The sequence below is a fragment of the Chlorocebus sabaeus genome, chromosome 11 (assembly GCF_047675955.1).
Source record: "Chlorocebus sabaeus isolate Y175 chromosome 11, mChlSab1.0.hap1, whole genome shotgun sequence".
NCBI lineage: Eukaryota > Metazoa > Chordata > Mammalia > Primates > Cercopithecidae > Chlorocebus > Chlorocebus sabaeus.
The window spans coordinates 129,207,686-129,226,671 of record NC_132914.1 but is presented as its reverse complement, the minus strand read 5'-3'; the positions used below and the strand labels follow the sequence as shown (position 1 = coordinate 129,226,671).

Genomic DNA, 18,986 nt, shown 5'->3' with positions numbered 1-18,986 from the left:
CCAGCACTTCTGGAGGCTGAGGTGGGTGGATCACCTGAGGTCAGGAGTTCGAGACCAGCCTGACCAAAATGGAGAACCCTCATCTCTACTAAAACTACAAAATTAGTAGCCAGGCATGGTGGTGCATGCCTATAATCCCAGCTACTTAGGAGGCTGAGGCAGGAGAATTGCTTGAACCCAAGAGGTGGAGGTTGTGGTGAGCTGAGATCGTGTCATTCCGCTCCAGCCTGGGGAACAAGAGCAAAACTCTGTCTCAAAAACAAAAGTCCTCCTCTTCGCACCACCTCAACAACAGACTGAATTAAATTCACAGAGAACTGTTGCTGGGGATAGAGAGCAGAGATGATGGGCTGAGTGCAGATTCATACAAGACTCAGCCCGTTCAAAAGCTGAAGGGAGACAAAGAACCGCTAGAACACACTCTCTCTGAGTGACTGTCCCATGGCACGGGTTTCTTTTCTTCACAGCTGCAGCACTGTCCCCCGGCTGGCCACAGGCTTTTGGAAATGAAGCTTTATTAGAGCACAGCCACATCCACTTATGTGCTGTCTGTGTCTTCACTTCCGCCACAGAAACTGAACCGTCCGCAAAGCCAGAACATTTATTACCTGGCCCTTGACTGAGAAAGTGTGCCCATCCTGCTCAACCTAAGTAACAGGTTCCTACAGACTTTGTAAAGGCTTCTTTAAAATCATTTTCCAGGCTGAGTGTGGAGGCTCACGCCTGTAATTCCAGCATTATGGGAGGCCAAGGAGGGTGGATTAGTTGAGATCAGCAGTTTGAGACCAGCCTGGCCAACATGGCAAAAGCTCATCTCTACTAAAAAGTGAAAAAAAAAAAAAAAAAAAATAGTTGCCTAAGCATGCACAAGATATTACATGCATTGTAAAATGATCAGTAAATGATTTCCTGTACCGCTGTTCTTAAGGAGATAATATAAAGTCATTTAGAGAGCTAAATTGTGAAATACATCATTTCTCTGCTGGAAAAAAAAAAAAAAAAAAAACTAGTAGGGCATGGTGGCACACACCTGTAGTCCCAGCTATTCAGGAGGCTGAGGCAGAAGTGTTTGAACCCAGGAGGCAGAGGTTGCAGTGAGCAAAGATCGAACCACTGCACTCCACCCTGAGGGACAGAGAGAGACTCTGACTCAAAAAAAAAAAAAAAAAGATAAGATAAAATAAAATCATTTTCCACAGCTGATTTTTTCAGTAATACAGGCAGGTAAATTAAATCTAAGAAAAACCACACAGCTGCTTTAAGTCAGTATGTGGCTTGATGTGAGGAAGTGTTCAAAATAGAATCATTTCCACAAAAACCTAAAGCAAGCAATGTAAGGCCTAGAAGAGCTCAGTGCCCCGACATGTGTTGCCTTTCTCAGAGTGGGTGCACTAGGGTTCACTGCAGACTTGCACAAAAGGCTCCCAAGCACAGCCCCACCAGTCACTGGCTTTTCTGGCCTCCATTTTTTTAAATCTATAAAATGGAGATAATAAACATTCTACATCATAAGGTTGTCAGGTAAAGGAAATAAATAATGCCAACAAATCATTCATCACAGTGCTTGACACCACACCTCACAAGTGATGAATAAGTGATAGCTATTATCATTACTATTATTTCATCATTATATACTTAAGACTTTGCCATAAATCTCAAACATAAAGAACCTGCAGGCCGGGTGTGGTGGCTCAGGCCTGTAATCCCAGCACTTTGGGAGGCCAAAGCCGGCGGATCACCTGAGGTCGGGAGTTCAAGACCAGCCTAACAAATATGGAGAAACCTCGTCTCTACTAAAAACACAAAACTAGCCAGCATGGAGGCACATGCCTGTAATCCTAGCTACTAGGGAGCTGAGGCAGGAGAATCGCTTGAACCCAGGAGGCGGAGGTTGTGGTAAGCCAAAATCGGGCCATTGCACTCCAGCCTGGGTAACAAGAGCGAAACTCCGTCTAAAAAAAAAAAGAAAAGAAAAAGAACTTTTAGCTTGGGCAGCATGGCAAAATCCCATCTCTACAACAATACGAAAATCAGCCAGGTGTAGTGGTGTGTGCCTGTAGTCCCAGCTATTCAGGGGGCAGAGGCAGGAGGATCATCTAAGCCCAGGAAGTAGAGGCTGCAGTGAGCAGAGATTGTCCCACTGCATACCAGCCTGGGTGACAGAGCCAGAACCTGTTTCAAAACAAACAAAAACCCTGAACTCAAAGCCCACCTAGGAAATTCCTTTGTTAGTGAGGGAGAGGGTAGAAGGCAAGACTCTGCAGTGGGCTCCCCACGCCCTGACGTGCATCAAACAGAACTAAGAGGGCTGAGAGCCCTCCCCGGCCTCCCTGTCAGTGCCCTGTTGACAGCTGGCATCCAGGCTGTGGCATTTCGCTACTCCTTGGAAACCAAAACCAGTTTACTGTGGACATTCCAAAACCGCACTGGGTAAAATTCACCAGTGGGGGAGGAGGGGCATTTTAACTACCTGAAACATGTATCAAGCTGGATCAGTAATGCCTTACACACGTGTATCAAGCTGGCTCATTAACACCTTACACACGTGTATCACGCTGGATCAGTAACGCCTTACACACGTGTATCACGCTGGATCAGTAACGCCTTACACGTGTATCACGCTGGATCAGTAACGCCTTACACACGTGTATCACGCTGGATCAGTAACACCTTACACACGTGTATCACGCTGGATCAGTAACGCCTTACACACGTTTGCAGAGCACAGAGCATCCCAAAAGCAGCAAAGCAGGCACCCAGGGAGCACGTCTGGTGGGTGGTGTGCTGCGTGGTTTTGCACTCACATGGAGCTAAGGTCAAGCCCCGCTCGTCACTTCATCGCCATGTAACTTGGGGCCAGCCCCAGAACCTCTGAGTATTTGTCTCCACACTAGTAGAATGGGTCGCTGCCACCTACCTGAGAGTTGCTGGGCAGCTCATACGGGATAACTGACACTATGCCCTTCACACAACATGTGGGTAAGCAGGGGCCCATGGTACTAAGAGTGACAATAATAACAGCTGTCTATTATTATTATTATTATTTTTTTTTTTTTTTTGAGACGGAGTCTCACTCTGTCACCCAGGCTGGAGTACAATGGTGTGATCTCAGCTCACTGCAACCTTCACCACCCGGGTTCAAGTGATTCTCCTGTCTAAGCCTTTGAAGTAGCTTGGACTACAGGCACGTGCCACCACACCTGGCTAATTTTTGTATTTTTAGTAGAGACAGGGTTTCACCATGTTGGCCGGGTTGGTCTCGAACTCCTGAGCTCAGGTGATCCACCCACCTCAGCCTCCCAAAGTGCTGGGATTACAGGCGTGAGTCACCAAACCTGGCCCCCTTCTTTAGTACTTTAATAAAGATAATATCATAGAACCAAATAAAACTATAGTGCAAGTACTGAATTAACTAATTGTTCTAAATTGGGGGAGCAAGCTGCTAAGAGAAAATATACAAATTACAGTGTGGTGTGACACTCTGTCTAACACCCAGGCAGTCCATTTTCTTTTTTTCCTGTTTCTTTTCTCATACCTGTGGCAGGGAGGAAAGCTGAGAGGGCTGCACCTGCACCTTCCCAGGCGTGGGAACGTGGAGGGCCAGCGGTGCAGGCTGCGAGGGAGGGATGGGGAGTTGGCTGCTGGGGGGTGCAGGGATGGGAACATTGGGCTGCTGAGTCTTCACCGGGATTTGGAGCTGTGTCTGGGCCTCCACTGCTTGCGGCTGCTGTGCAAACTGCAGCGCAGAGGAGAGGGCTGCGGTGGGAACACCGGCTGGGGGAAGCCTCCCAGGCAGCTGCGGCAGTGGGGTGTGCAAGCTGGCGGCGTTCTGCACGGGAGGCCCCGTGGAGGGGTCATACTGCTGCTGACTCTGCCTCTGTCCAGTGAGCTGCGCGGTCTGCGGCGTGGGGGGCATTCCTCCTGCAAAATAAGAAAAGTGCCAAGAGCACTGATTCCCAAGTGTGGCAGCTTCTACCAGTGAGTCACAAGGAAACATGTCTGACACCCCGGTGCTTATCCAAGACCCACCACACTCACACAAGAAGTCGGCCACAACTGAGCACACACAAAAGGAAAGAGAGGCGCTTGACCTTTGCAAGTCAGCATCAAGCAAAACAAGCACCAGATCACCACAGGGCATCCCCACAATGCGGCAATTAGGAAAAACACAGGAGTAAAAATTGTTGAAAGACACTATGACAAAGCGACGTGTGGCTCCCATTAGTGTGGCAAGAACATGTCTCCAGGGGCTTTGCATATGATATGGACCGGGACTCAGAGAAGTATCTCAATTTCAGGCACCCCACTGCAAACACGCTACCTCCACTGCCCAAGTTTGAGTCTGGTGCTGGTTTCTGGAACCGCAGTGTACCGCCTGCTCCTGAGTGGGGAGCTGGCTCTGCTGCTGGGCCTTACCTTGTGCGGTCGGCATTAGCTGCTGGAGAGGAACGCCTGCGTCCGCCCCCGGGTGCTGGAAAACTACCCCTTGGTGACCCACTTCAAGGCGAGGCCTCTTAGACTGCTCTAGAATAATTTTCAAAAAAGGTGCAGTTTGATGTAAAAATAAAACCAGAAAAGTAGTAGAAAAAAACATGTGTGTTTTTATCATCTTTGAACAGGGAGGCCTTTCTATACATTAACCAAAATCCAGAAGCCATAAAAGATAAGGCTGATAAATACAATTTCTCATTAAAATGTTGCCAATATAAGAAAAAGCTTCATAACAAGGCCAGGGACAAGCAACAACCCAAGAGGCAACACTGCAACGCGTGCGATGGACAGAGTTGGACTCGCTCAGCACTCGGAAAGCACAAGCACACGAGGAGCACCACAAGCACACAGACGAGAGCATGGAGAGCGGGCAGTGGGGCAGACTCACAGATGCCCAGCACACGGGAATGAGGCTGCACAGCGTGCTCAAAACTAAAGAAATCCAAATCAGAACAAGGATTTTTTCACCCATCAGAGCAATGAGGATTAAATGACTTATACCTAATAAAACGATCTAAATGAGAAAGAACCAGCCATTGTTGATGGCAGTGAAAACTGGCCCTGACCTTTTGGTGGGCAACTGAGCACCATCATTACCTAACTACACCTGCGCTTTGATGTAGCAATTTCATTTCTAGGCATTTTTCCTTTAGATATATTGACAGACAGTCGGGTGTGGTGGCTCACGCCTACAATCTCAGCACTTTGGGAGGCTGAGGTGAGACGACTTGAGCCCAGGAGTTCGAGACCAGCCTGGGCAACATAGTGGGACCCTGACTGTAGCCAAAATGCAAAAAGGCTTGCATGGAGCCGGGCATGGTGGCGGCGCCTGTAGTCCCAGCTACTCAGGAGGCTGAGGCACAGGATTTGCTCGAGGCTGAAGTGAGCCATGATGATGCCATTGCACTCCGGCCTGGGTGAGCCAGACCCTATCTCAAAAAATAAGGAGATACACAGACTGATAAACATGTAGGAAAAAAAAAAAATGAGACTACATGTTCAATCCTCGGTTCACTGTAACAGATAAAATGTGGCACTAACAGATGAACATTGACAAGGATCTGACTGATAAAGAACCAACCATCCCCATGATGGAACAGCACGTGGCACTGAGAGAGGGGTTATGACTTGAAGAGATGGCCTTTTCAGTTAATATTCTTAAACATAACAACATACATACAACCCGATCACATCTGAACTTTTTCAAAGTATCACATATGTAACAATGCTTGTGTATGGAGAGGAAGGTCTGTGAGAGAGAATATGCGAAACATTAACAGTGGTTACTGCTGTGGCTGGGGAGTGGGCAGGTACCAAGTCAGAGGTAGGCTTAAGTTATCCTCTACTGCACTGTTGAAGTCTTTTATATAAAAATGTATTAAGTTTATTATTTGAAAAAAATCAGCTTAAAAATATGACAACTTCAGAAAGCAGATGATTTTGTGTTGAGCTACACTGTGGTGACTCAAGAGCCTACAAATGCATACAGAAAATCAATATGGAATATACCTGCTCAACTGAAAAAGTCCTCACCTCAGGACACAGAAAAATTCACATAAATATTGTTCAGCTGATAATCACCATAAGAGAGGTTAATTTTCAAAGTAGGAAGAAATCAAGTTTAGCAACTGCTCTTCAGAAACTCATGGCAACTGTACCTCGGCAGCCCAAGAAGAGGGGGGCATTCCAAAGGCCGTGCTAGCTGTGCCCTGACATACCTGCCATACCTGTGGAGGGCATCGCCTGCTGCCTCTTAAACAGGTCAGTCTCTACTGTGCTTCCGGCCCCTGCTACCAGGCTCCCTGCGAGGGCTTGCTGCTGGGAAAAAAGATGAAAAAATGAAGGCCATTACAAGAATAAACTCAAACCATCATAATTATCCCAAACATCGACCTCATTCCTTTTTAATAATAGAAATGTTATCTACCCCGTGTCTTTAAATATACATGTGTAATGTATATTTATGTATAATAAACAATTTAAAGTTCTAACTTACCTCTGGAGGAAAAAAGACTTGTAAAAGACATATGATTCTGGTTTTAATGGAATTTCAAATCAATGCAAACCTACAGTCCTCGGGAAACTAACTAGCTTTGCGTACTGGATGATAACAAAAGGCCTAATGCTGGGAACATGAGTTTCAGTTCTGAGACAAAGCTCAGCCGACCCGTCAGTCACACTGCCCAGCATAACTTCACATCCAAAAACACCAAATAATAAAAAGGTTAAATTGCCTTTCTACTGGAAAATGACACTAAAACCCCAATTAATAGCTATCTAATTAACTTAGATTTTGTTTGTTTGTTTTTGAGACAGAGTCTCACTCTGTTGCCCAGGCTGGAGTGCAGTGGTGCAATCTCGGCTCAGTGCAACCTCTGCCTCCCAGGTTCAAGCCATTCTCCTGCCTCAGCCTCCTGAGTAGCTGGGACTACAGGCACCTGCCACCACGCCCGGCTAATTTTTTGCATTTTTAGTAGAGACAGAGTTTCATTGTGTTAGCCAGGATGGTCTTGATCTCCTGACCTCGTGATCCACCCGCCTTGGCCTCCTAAAGTGCTGGGATTACAGGCGTGAGCCACCGCACCCAGCCAACTTAGATCTTTAAAATGATATTTTTACAGTTAGCACCCTACTTGAGACATACATACGTGAGATATATAGAGATATAAATAGACAGATGTTATTTTAAATGTTTAAAGTGAAAAAAAGCCATCACCAGGTGTGGTGGCTTACGCCTGTAATCCCAACATTTTGGAAGGCTGAGGTGGGAGGATGGCTTGAGGTCAGGAGTTCAAAACCAGCCTGGGCAACACAACGAGATCCTGTCTCTACAAAAATATAAAAATTAAAATATTAGCCAGGCATGGTGGCACACGCCTTAGTCCTAGCTACTCAGGAGTCTTGAGCCCAGGAGTTTGAAGCCACAGTGATCTAGGACTATGTCACTGCACTCTGCATTCCAGCCTGGACAACAAAGCAAGACCCCATCTTTAAAAAAAATAAAATGAAAGAAGCCAATTTGAAAAGGTGACATGCTACATGATCCTAACTCGGAAAAAGCGAGACAACAAAAAGATGAGTGGTTGCCAGGTACAAAGTAGCAGGGAGGAGGTAAACAGGCAGAGCACGGGAAATTTTTAGAGCAATGAAACTATAGTACTATGCTAATGACAAGGCACTGAAGGCTCAGCAAGGGCAACAAACGTACCGTCTGGAGGGGACACGGATATAAAGGAGGCTGTGCACATGGGGTTGGGGGCAACAGGGTATGTAAAAAAATCTCTGTTCCTTCCTGTCAATTCTGCTGTGAACCTAAAACTGCTTTTAAAAAATCATGGTTTTTAAAAGTTTACATGGAAAGCTACCGGCATGTTCTCTCACGAAGACAGAAACCAGCCAACTCTTGGTCAGCACAGACTCAACCCTAACCCTCTTCCATCTGGTCACCATCCTCGCAATTAAAGTAAATGCTAAGAACTTAATTACTAGTTACTAAGAACTTAAATCACTCAAAAATATTCATTCTACTTAGTGAGACATTTTAAACGCAAAAGTTACAGATACCTAAACAAAGTAACTGTTCAGTGAGAGGGAGCTGTTTGAACCAACTGCCACACAAGGCCCACCACGCAGCCACCACCAGTCATGCCAGAGACTCTGTACGCACATGGGCAGAGGCTTAGGAAGAGTTACTAAAAGGAAAAATCAGCCCCAATACAGCATACGTAAGAGGAAGGCACTGCTATTTACATCTAACCAAGATAGAAAAGGAAAGACGACAAAAGGGACAGAGGGGATGGACAAAGAGAGGGCGGAAAGAAAGGAAAGAATGCTTTGAAAACAATGGCCTGGCAGTGCTCACCTCTGGGGCAGCATTACAGGTGACATGATTTGTGTGTGTGTGTGAGCTTATAAATTTCCCAAATGTTCTATAATGAGCATGTATGACTAATGTAATCAAAAGAAAAGAATATTTTTTAATAAACAAAACTTGATAAAGGGCTCTGTGTCCAGAAATGGCCAAGTACTTCCTATCGGGTCAAACATAATCCAGGTAACAAGGCCGGGCGCGGTGGCTCACGCCTGTAATCCCAGCACTTCGGGAGGTGGAGGTGGGTGGATCACAAGGTCAGGAGATCAAGATCACGGTGAAATCCCATGTATTTTGTAAAATACAAAAAAAAAAAAAATTAGCCGGGCGCGGTGGCGGGCGCCTATAGTCCCAGCTACCCAAGAGGCTGAGGCAGGAAAATGGCGTGAACCCGGGAGGCGGAGCTTGCAGTGAGCTGAGATTGCACCACTGCACTCCAGCCTGGCGACAGAGCAAGACTCCATCTCAAAAAAAATAAAATAAAATAAACATAATCCACGTAAACATAAACTCTAGATGAAACACAAAAAAATATGAAAAGGTAGGCCAGTGATACAGGAAGGGAAATGATACTTGCAAGAAGGGAATGGAACATGGTAAGGTTTCCAGTTTCATGGCATTTGGCATGAGGGCAGCCCCAGCCTGTGCTCTACGGAACAGCTCAAACCTAAAGACACATAGCATCTCACGGGCTTGAACAAGAGGACAAAGAGCAGGAGACAATTGGAAAAGGAGGCCCCATATTCTCTCCCTAACCTCCACCTAAACCATGTACACAAAAACAGAATCCAAGCGAAGGCCCAAGTACTGAACTGAGTTTTCAGGTGCCTCCCGTCACAAAGGAGAAAGAGTGGCCGGGCGCGGTGGCTCAAGCCTGTAATCCCAGCACTTTGGGAGGCCGAGATGGGCGGATCACGAGGTTGGGAGATCGAGACCATCCTGGCTAACACGGTGAAACCCCGTCTCTACTAAAAAAATACAAAAAACTAGCCGGGCGAGGTGGCGGGCACCTGTAGTCCCAGCTACTTGGGAGGCTGAGGCAGGAGAATGGCGTAAACCTGGGAGGCGGAGCTTGCAGTGAGCTGAGATCCGGCCACTGCACTCCAGCCTGGGCGACAGAGAGAGACTCTGCCTCAAAAAAAAAAAAAAAAAAAAAAAAAAGGAGAAAGGGTAAGCAGGTTTTTGTTGTTGTTGTTTGGTGGTTTTTTTTGTTTGTTTGTTTTTTTGAGACGGAGTCTCACTCTGTTGCCCAGGCTGGAGTGCAGTGGTATGACCTTGCCTCACTGCAACCTCCGCCTCCCGGGTTCACATCATTCTCCTGCCTCAGCCTCCTGAGTAGCTGGGTCTACAGGTGTGCCACCACGCCTGGCTACTTTTTGTACTTTTAGTAGAGACAGGGTTTCGCCATATTGGCCAGGCTGGTCTCGAACTCGTGACCTTGTGGATCCACCCACCTTGGCCTCCCAAAGTGCTGGGATTACAGGCGTGAGCCACCGCGCCCAGCCAGAGTGTACATTTTTAATTCAATCAAGTTAACTAAGTGTTAAAGCAAATAAATACTTTTCAGAAGAATATAACAGAACCCAGGGTTTCTATATGTCATGCACAATTGTCCAAAATCCAATTCAAACTTACAAAATTACTCCAAAATACAAACAAAAAACACGAGCCATACTCAGATACCAACCTCAAGACGACCCACGTACTAGAATAAGCAGGCAAGGATCTTAAAGTGACCTTAATATGTATGTCCAAGGACATAAAGAAAAATATACTGCAATAGGCGGATCACAAGGTCAGGGGATCGAGACCATCCTGGCTAACACGGTGAAACCCTGTCTCTACTAAAAATACAAAAAAAAATTAGCCGGGCGCGGTGGCGGGCGCCTGTAGTCCCAGCTACTCGGGAGGCTGAGGCAGGAGAATGGCATGATCCCGGGAAGCAGAGCTTGCAGTGAGCCGAGATAGTACCACTGCACTCCAGCCAGGGGGACAGAGCAAGACTCCGTCTCAAAAAAAAAAAAAAAAAAAAAAAAAGAAAAATATACTGCAATAAAAGACAAGAAGAAGTCTTGACAAAAAAACAGAAACTATTAAAATAAAGAGCCAAATGGAGATTCTAGAAGTGAAAAATATAACATCTGAAATTAAAAGAAAAATTCATTGCATAGGCATAACATCAGTGTGGAGATGTGAAAAAATCAGTTGGGGTGCAGTGGCTCACGCCTGTAATGCCAGCACTTTGGGAGGTCAAGGCGAGAGGACTGCTTGAGGTCAGGAGTTCAAAACCAGCATGGGCAATCTCCAAAAAACAAACAAAAAAATGTTAAATTGACCAGGCACAGTGGCTTATGCTGTATTCCCAGCATTTTGGGAACCTAAGGTGCACAGATAACTTGAGGTCAGGAGTTCAAGACCAGCCTGACCAACATGGTGAAAATTCATCTCTACAAAAATACAAAAATTGGCTAGAAATGGTGGCAAAGACCTGTACTCCCAGCTATTTGAGAGGCTGGGATGGGAGGATCAGTTCAGCCCTGGAGGTTGAGGTTGCAGTGAGCCAAGAGAATGCCACCGCACTCCAGCCTGGGTGTCAGAGCGAGACACTATCTCAAAAAAAAAAAAAAATTTAAAAATCAGTGAGCCTGAAAAAAGATTCTTGAGACAGAAGAACCAAGTGAAGGACCTGACTTCAAGACACACCCCAAGACTCCAGGAACCAGGACAGTGCAGTGCAGTGCCAGCGTAAGGACCAACACACAGATAAAAAGAACTGAGCCGCGCACCAAGAATCAGACCCACACTCACAGGATATCCAAAGCCTCCAAGGCAATCCAATGGGGAAGAGAAAGTCTTTTCAACAAATGGTGCTGGAAAACTGGATGTGTACATGAACACAAGGATAAACTGGACTTCACTAAAATGAGACACTTCTGCTCAAGAAGCACTGGCAGGAAGGACTGTGCGCCCCGCTGACTGCACCCCGGCTGCAGCTGACACTCAGGCCACTTCCCAGAGGACTCAGGACACACGGGTCCTGCTGCCCCTGGGTTCTGCAGAAGCTACAGGAACTCCTCCAGGCACAGCACACTCAGCCTTGGTTTTCAGAATGATTTTTAGTTTTACCTTATTCTGTCTCCATGAAGGTATTATTAGTAAAGATACTCTGGTCTTTTTATTTATTTATTTATTTATTTTTGAGACGGAGTCTCACTCTGTGGCCCAGGCTGGAGTACAGTGGCACAATCTCTGCTCACTGCAACCTCCGCCTCCTGGGTTCAAGTGATTCTCCTGCCTCAGCCTCCCGAGTAGCTGGAATTACAGGCACCCACCACCATGACCGGCTAATTTTTTGTATTTTTAGTACAGATGGGGTTTCACTATGTTGATCAGGCTGATCTTGAACTCCTGACCTTGTGATCTGCCCACCTCGGTCTCCCAAATGCTGGGATTACAGAAGATACTCTTGTCTTTAAAATATAACCTTGATTTTGGTCAAAAACCATTATTATAATTCTTTAAAAAAGAGAAATTCTCACAAAGAAAAAACACTCTGAAGGGAATGTAATTCTGGGTGCTCATTTAGGAGAGACAATACCAAAACACAGCTTATCCATGGAAGACCCACCTTAACCTACAGGGAGCCTAGAAACGACACCAGGAAAACACAGCAGAAGGGCTCACAGAACGCCTGCCACCTAAAAGGACAGACTGAAGGTAGAAATTAAGACCAGGAGTAGTTGGCAGCTACCAGGAGGAAAATTTCTGCCCCATTTAAACAAAGAAAGAAATAAACTGTAAAGTCAGGTGTAGTGGCTCATGCCTGTAATTCCAGCACTTTGGGAGGCTGAGGTGGGAGGACTGCTTCAGCCCACGAGTTCAAGACTCGCCTGGGCAACAAAGTGAGACCCCCATTTCTTTTTTTTTTTTTTTTTTTGAGACGGAGTCTGGCTCTGTCGCCCAGGGTGGAGTGCAGTGGCCGGATCTCAGCTCACTGCAAGCTCCGCCTCCCGGGTTTACGCCATTCTCCTGCCTCAGCCTCCCGAGTAGCTGGGACTACAGGCGCCGCCACCACGCCCGGCTAGTTTTTTGTATTTTTTAGTAGAGACGGGGTTTCACCGTGTTAGCCAGGATGGTCTCGATCTCCCAACCTCGTGATCCGCCCGTCTCGGCCTCCCAAAGTGCTGGGATTACAGGCTTGAGCCACCGCGCCCGGCCGAGACCCCCATTTCTACAAAAAAAATCAAAAAACTGGCCGGGCACGGTGGCTCACGCCTGTAATCCCAGCAATTTGGGAGGCTGAGGCAGGTGGATTACCTGAGGTCAGGAGTTTCAGACCATCCTGGCCAACATGGTGAAGCCCCATCTCTACTAAAAATACAAAAATTAGCTGGGCATGGTGGCGCGCACCTGTAGTCCAGCTACTCGGGAGGCTGAGGCGGGAGAATCACTTGAACCCAGGAGGCAGAGGCTGCAGTGAGCTGAGATCACACCACTACACTCCAGCCTGACGACAGAGCAAGACTCCGTCTCAAAAAATAAATAAATAAATAAAAATACAAACACACATGTAAGGTAACGAAAGAAACAACAGTTGGGTTAGGATCACAAAACCATAAATACTTACTCATTTTCTCTAACATCATAATCACTGAAAAAAATGCTGCAATCAGGAGGGCTTTATAAGACATAAATAACCATAATAATATTAGTACTATTTTTTATACTACAACTGCACTCAACACCAACACAAAACCTTCTGGAAACAAAAAGAAATACATGCAATGCTGAGCACTATGGATTTATTTCTGGAGTTTAACTGGCATAGATTAGTTTACTATAAAAATCCTACGATTGGCTGCAAATAATAAAACATCCTGAAACTCTGTCTTGAACTTTTTTTATTTTTATTTTTTTTGAGACAGAGCCTCACTCTGTCACCCAGGCTGGAGTGCAGCGACGCAATCTTGTAGCTGAGACTGCGGGAACACGCCACCACACCCGGCAAATTTTTTGTATTTTTGGTAGAGACGGGGTTTTACCATGTTGGCCAGGCTGGTCTCAAACTCCTGGCCTCAAGTGATCTGCCCGCTGTAGCCTCCCAAAGTTTCAACCTTTTTTAGAACGGTTAACAAGGTTTGCAAAAAAAGCCGTAACAAAACTGGGGCCACACTCTAGCAGCACTTTCAGCTAAACACCAAGTGAGTATACAGTGGGCACCACGAAGAGACCTGCGCTCTCCTGATTCACTCGTGTCACTCCTAAGAGTTTTTCTAAATAGGAGAGACATAACCTAAGACTAGAAAGTAGTTAGATGAATTACAGGTCCTCAAAATAATGAAGCAGCAGCAGCAGCAGTTAAAATGAGAATTATTAGAAGTCAATAAAATAAAAAGAATTATTTGTTAAATGAAAAAACAAGAAAGTATAAATTCACTTGTTTCAACTAGTATATATGCAATATAACATTAAAAAATCAGCCAGACATGGTGGCTCAGGCCTGTCATCCCAGCACTTTGGGAGGCCAAGGCAGGTGGATTACTTGAGGTCAGGAGTTCGAGACCAGCCTGGCCAACATGGTAAAATCCCGTCTCTACTAAAAGTACAAAAATTAGCTGGGTGTGGTGGTACCTGCCAGTAATCTTAGCTACTCAGAAAGCTGAGACAGGAGAACCGTTTGAGCCTGGGAGGCAGAGGCTGTAGTGAGTCGAGATCGCACCACTGCACTCCAGCCTGGACAATAGAATGAGACTCCATCTCAAAAAAAAAAAAAAAAAAAAAAAAAAGTTGTGTTAGGATGATAAAATTATGGCGAATTATTCATTTTCTCTAACAGGAAAATTATGAAAAATCTGTACTTAGAATGGTTTTTATCTTTTTATAAATAAACGTGTGCCTGTCTGTATTTTATATACAACACCTCTGCACTCAATAATACTACCTAAAAATCTTTTGGAAACAGAAATTAGTACAAATCTTTTGGAAACAGAAATTAGTACATTATTACAATATGTAATAAAAAATTCTGAATCTATTTCTAGAGTTTCACTAGTCAAAATAAAAATTACACAATTAGCTATTAGTAATAAAACTCAGCTGGGCACGGTGGCTCACGCCGTTTGGGAGGCCGAGGCAGGCAGATCATGAGGTCAGAAGATCGAGACCATCCTAGCTAACATGGTGAAACCCCACCTCTACTAAAAATATAAAAAATTAGCCGGGCATGGTCACAGGCTCCTGTAGTCCCAGCTACTCGGGAGGCTGAGACAGGAGAATGGCAAAAATCCAGGAGGTGGAGGTTGCAGTGAGCCAAGACCGCACCACTGCACTCCAGCCTGGGCGACAGAGCGAGATTCCATCTCAAAAAAAAAAAAAAGAAAAGAAAAGAAAAGAAAGTAATAAAACTCATGCGGAATTTTATTTCCCAAAGAAATGGATGCTTTTCATTTTAACCCTTTTCTATTTTCTTAGACAGATACCCACTGTTATTTGCCTCAAAACTCTGTAAGTCAAAATGGAGACTCCTTAGTTTTCCTCTTTCAGTCTTATAAGCAATTTTTTATCAGGAAATATATCACACACACAAAAGAAATTATAAAATATATGTAAGGCTTTCAAAGCACAGTAAAATTAATCATAGAATTTAAATAGTAAGATATCATTCACTAAACAATCCATTCAACTTGTTTGGAATTTTCATAACACAATGTTGAGGAGGAGAGTGGAAAAATACATACATACAATTTAAAGCAGTAATAATAAAGCGATCCCTATACTCATTACATGCCTTAAGAAATAAAAATTTTGGCTCTTGAGATTATACCAGAAGACAAAAATAAAAAAAGAAATAAAAATTTACCCATACCTTAAAAACTCCATACACCCGCTTCTGTACTAACTACCCAAAATGTATGTTAAACATTTCCCTAAAGAACCCTTGTGCTCTGTTGGTGGGAATATAAACTATTACAGCCATTATGGAAATCAGTATGAAGGTTCCTCAAAAAAGTAAAAATAGCATGAACATATGATCCAGCAATTCCACTTCCAGGTGCACAGCCAAAGGAAAGGAAATCCGCGTCTTGAAGAGGTATCTGCACTCCTGTGTTCACCACAGCACTGTTCACAACAGCCAAGCTATGAAAACAACCTCAGTGTCCAGCAACAGATGAACAGATAATATAGTATATACACAATGGAATACTCTTCGGTAACAAAAAGCAAGGAAACCCTGCCATTTACGACAACATGAAAACTTAGAGGGCATAATGCTAACTGAAATAAGCCAGAGAAAGATAAATGCTGTACAGTATCACTTACATGTGTAATCTTTTTTTTTAAGAGACAGGGTCTTGCTCTATAGCCCAGCCTGGAGTGTAGTGGCACAATCATAGCTCACTTCAGCCTCAACCTCCTGGGCTCAAGCGATCTTCCCGCCTCAGCCTTCTGAATGAATAGCTGGGACTACAGGCACAAGCCACACTTGGCTAATTTTTTAATTTTTTTGTAGAGCTGGTGTCCTGTGTTGTGCAGGCTGGTCTTGAATACGTGGTCTCAAGAGACCCCCCAGGCTCAGCCTCTCTAAGTGCTAGGATTGCAGGTGTGAGCCAGAGTGCCCAGCCTATAGTTAACAATATTGCACTGTATACTTGAAATTTGCTGAAAGAGTAGATCTTAGCCATTCTCACCAAACAAAACACAAGGGTAACTGCTAATTAATTTGATTGCAGTAATCACCTCACTATCCTTACACCAAATCACTTTGTACATTTTATATAAAATTTTATTTGCCAATTATACCTCAATAAAGCAGAAACAAAAAAAAAAAACTGTTTCCTTACAGTGTCATCACCTGTGGGTGTGTGTTTAAACCCTCTTGGCTTTGCTTACACCCGCGCATCGACGTGCACGATGGCAGGGCTCTCTGTTTTGCACTGGGTGCTCTATTAGTACTCCTCCAGGACACAGCCCATACATTCTGTGGCCAATGGACAATCTGGTTCTTTCCAATTTGGGGCTGCCAAAAACAATGCTGCGAGGAACATCACTGCACACGTGTTCCGGTGCACAGACACAACACTGCACACGTGTTCCGGTGCACAGACACAACACTGCACACGTGTTCCGGTGCACACACACAACACTGCACACGTGTTCCGGTGCACACACACAACACTGCACATGTGTTCCGGTGCACACACACAACACTGCACATGTGTTCCGGTGCACACACACAACACTGCACATGTGTTCCGGTGCACACACACAACACTGCACATGTGTTCCGGTGCACAGATACAACACTGCACATGTGTTCCGGTGCACAGACACAAGTCTCCCTAGAGCATCGTGCTGCTCAGAGTATGCTCTCTGCTCACCTTTTCCAGATAATGCAAAACGTTTCCAAATAACTAGACCAAGCTCCACTCTCATCAAAAGCAGACGAGAATCCCACAGCTCTACATCAAGATTCTCTCCAGTTTAACTCCTGGCAGTCTTGTGCGTGGAATGGAAAGTCTGAGCAGTTTAATTTGTACTGTAGAGACTGCATCTCTTTTTCATGTTTATAGGCACTCCTGGCCTATTGTCCTACTGTTTTAATGCAGATGTTTATCAATGTGGTCTATAAATGCATTAATATATTATATTCCTCTAGGCATTAGCAGTAAAGATGTCCCACTAACAAATTTTCTGATAATCACCGACTTAAGAGTTATCTTCTTTTTTTTAGGGAGGTTGGGGGCGGTGGAGACAGAGTTTTGCTCTGTCACCCAAGGAAGTGCAGTGGCACAATCTTGGCTCACTGCAACCTCTGCCTCCCGAGTTCAAGTAATTCTTGTGCCTCGGCCTCCTGAGCAGTTGGGACTACAGACGCGCACCACCACACCCAGCTAATTTTTTTGTGTTTTTTAGTAGAGACAGGGTTTCACCATGTTGGCCAGGATGGTCTCTAACTCCCGACTTCAGGTGATCTGCCCGCCTCTGCCTCCCAAAGTGCTGGGATTACAGGTGTGAGCCACCGTGCCCAGCCAAGAGTTATCTTCAATTGTATAAAACCCATTACAATGAGCACCTAAATAGCAGAATCAAATTACTATTCTCCACCAAAAGGAACCAGGCTCTTTGTCGAAATGGCTGATTCCAGGGCTGGATTAAGGAATATATATATATACACACACAAGGTGAACTTTAAACACTTTGTGCCATAAGGAAGTACTCAGGAAGTAAGAGAGGTATGTTGAAAGTATACTAGAGCCAGCTTGAACAGGCTCCAGTTGGTCAATCACAGATAACCTCAGTATCAAAATAAATAACAACAGAACCACCAGGAGGGGGGTTGGGCAGTAAATGACTGGCAAGGAGCATCAGGCAACTTCATGGAGTGATAGAAATGGACATGTCGACCATTGTGTGGGTTACATGGGTGTATGCACTTGTCAAAACTCTGCAAACTGTTAACACTGAAGATCTGCGTGTTCTGTTTGTAAAGTATGCATCAATTTAATGTAATTTACCATTTTTACAGACTAAAGAAGAAAAAACACATATCACTGTCAATAGATGTATTTGACAAAATTCAACATCAATTCATGATACACCAGGAGTAAAAGGGAATTTTCTTACTTTGATAAAGAAAATCTGCAAAATCTACAGCTAACATCTTACTTAACGGTGAGAGACTAACAGCTTTCCCCCTAGATCAGGAAGGAGATCATACGGGACACCCCTGCCAGTACAATAAAAAAAAAAAGAAAAGAAATAAAAAGCATACAGATTGAAAAAGAAAAAAAATCCTGCTCTATTTGCAGACATGATTCTCTATGTAGAGAATCCCATGGAATCTACAAAAAAGCTCCTAAAACTAATAAATGAGTTTAGCAAGGTTGCAGAATGTAGGTTCAAATAATCAACTGTATACCCTATATACTTGCAATAAACAGCTGGAAACTTTTTAAAGTACTACTTATAATACCCCCCAAAATTGGAATAGAGGGATAAATCTAAGAAAATATATGTATGCTGAAAGTTATAAAATGCTGATGAAAGAAAAAAAGAATACTGAAATAAATGGAGAGATATACAATATTCATGGACTGGAAGACTCATATTGTTAAGATATCACTCCTCCTCAAACAGGTCAATAGATGCAACACAATTCTAAACAAAATTCCAGGAAGATGTTTCAAAGATATCAACAAGCTGATTCTAAAATGTATACAAAAAGGGAAAGGAACTAGAATGACCAAAATAATTTTGAAAAAGGAGAACACACTTGGAGAACTCACACTACTTGACTTCGAAACTTTAGTAAAGCTATAGTAATCACAATAGGGTGACACTGGCAAAGAGAAAAACACGCAGTTAAAGAGAAGGGAAGAGAAGAGAATCCAAAAACAGAATCATACAAGTAGGTCAACTAATCTTCGGCAAAGATGCAAGTCAACTCAACATACACAGGATAGTCTTTTCAAGAAATGGCATGGAACAATTGATTACTCACATGCAAATTTCTTATGTTTGCCATGTTACACAAAACTTTACTCAAAATAAATCATAGATCTAAAAGTAAAACTGTGAAACTTCTAGAAGAAAACACAGAAGAACATCTTTCTGACCCTGGATT

The 18,986-nt window shown here is 44.2% G+C and overlaps 1 protein-coding gene across 10 annotated transcripts in view; it reads right to left on the bottom strand.

The window, feature by feature from the left end:
• EP400 (E1A binding protein p400) overlaps positions 1 to 18,986 on the bottom strand; it is a 127,997-nt gene that overhangs the window by 91,154 nt on the left and 17,857 nt on the right. For 3 of the 10 annotated variants that reach the window (XM_008005252.3, XM_073021250.1, XM_073021251.1), the window contains exons 4-6: positions 6,210 to 6,306; positions 4,417 to 4,524; positions 3,536 to 3,921 (exon numbers count right to left, since the gene is read on the bottom strand). In XM_008005252.3, the coding sequence (XP_008003443.3) occupies positions 3,536 to 3,921; positions 4,417 to 4,524; positions 6,210 to 6,306 (591 nt within the window). Of the gene's footprint in view, positions 1 to 3,535; positions 3,922 to 4,416; positions 4,525 to 6,209; positions 6,310 to 18,986 lie in introns of all 10 variants that reach the window. The other 7 variants (XM_008005256.3, XM_008005262.3, XM_073021254.1 and 4 more) reach the window with 5 other exon arrangements.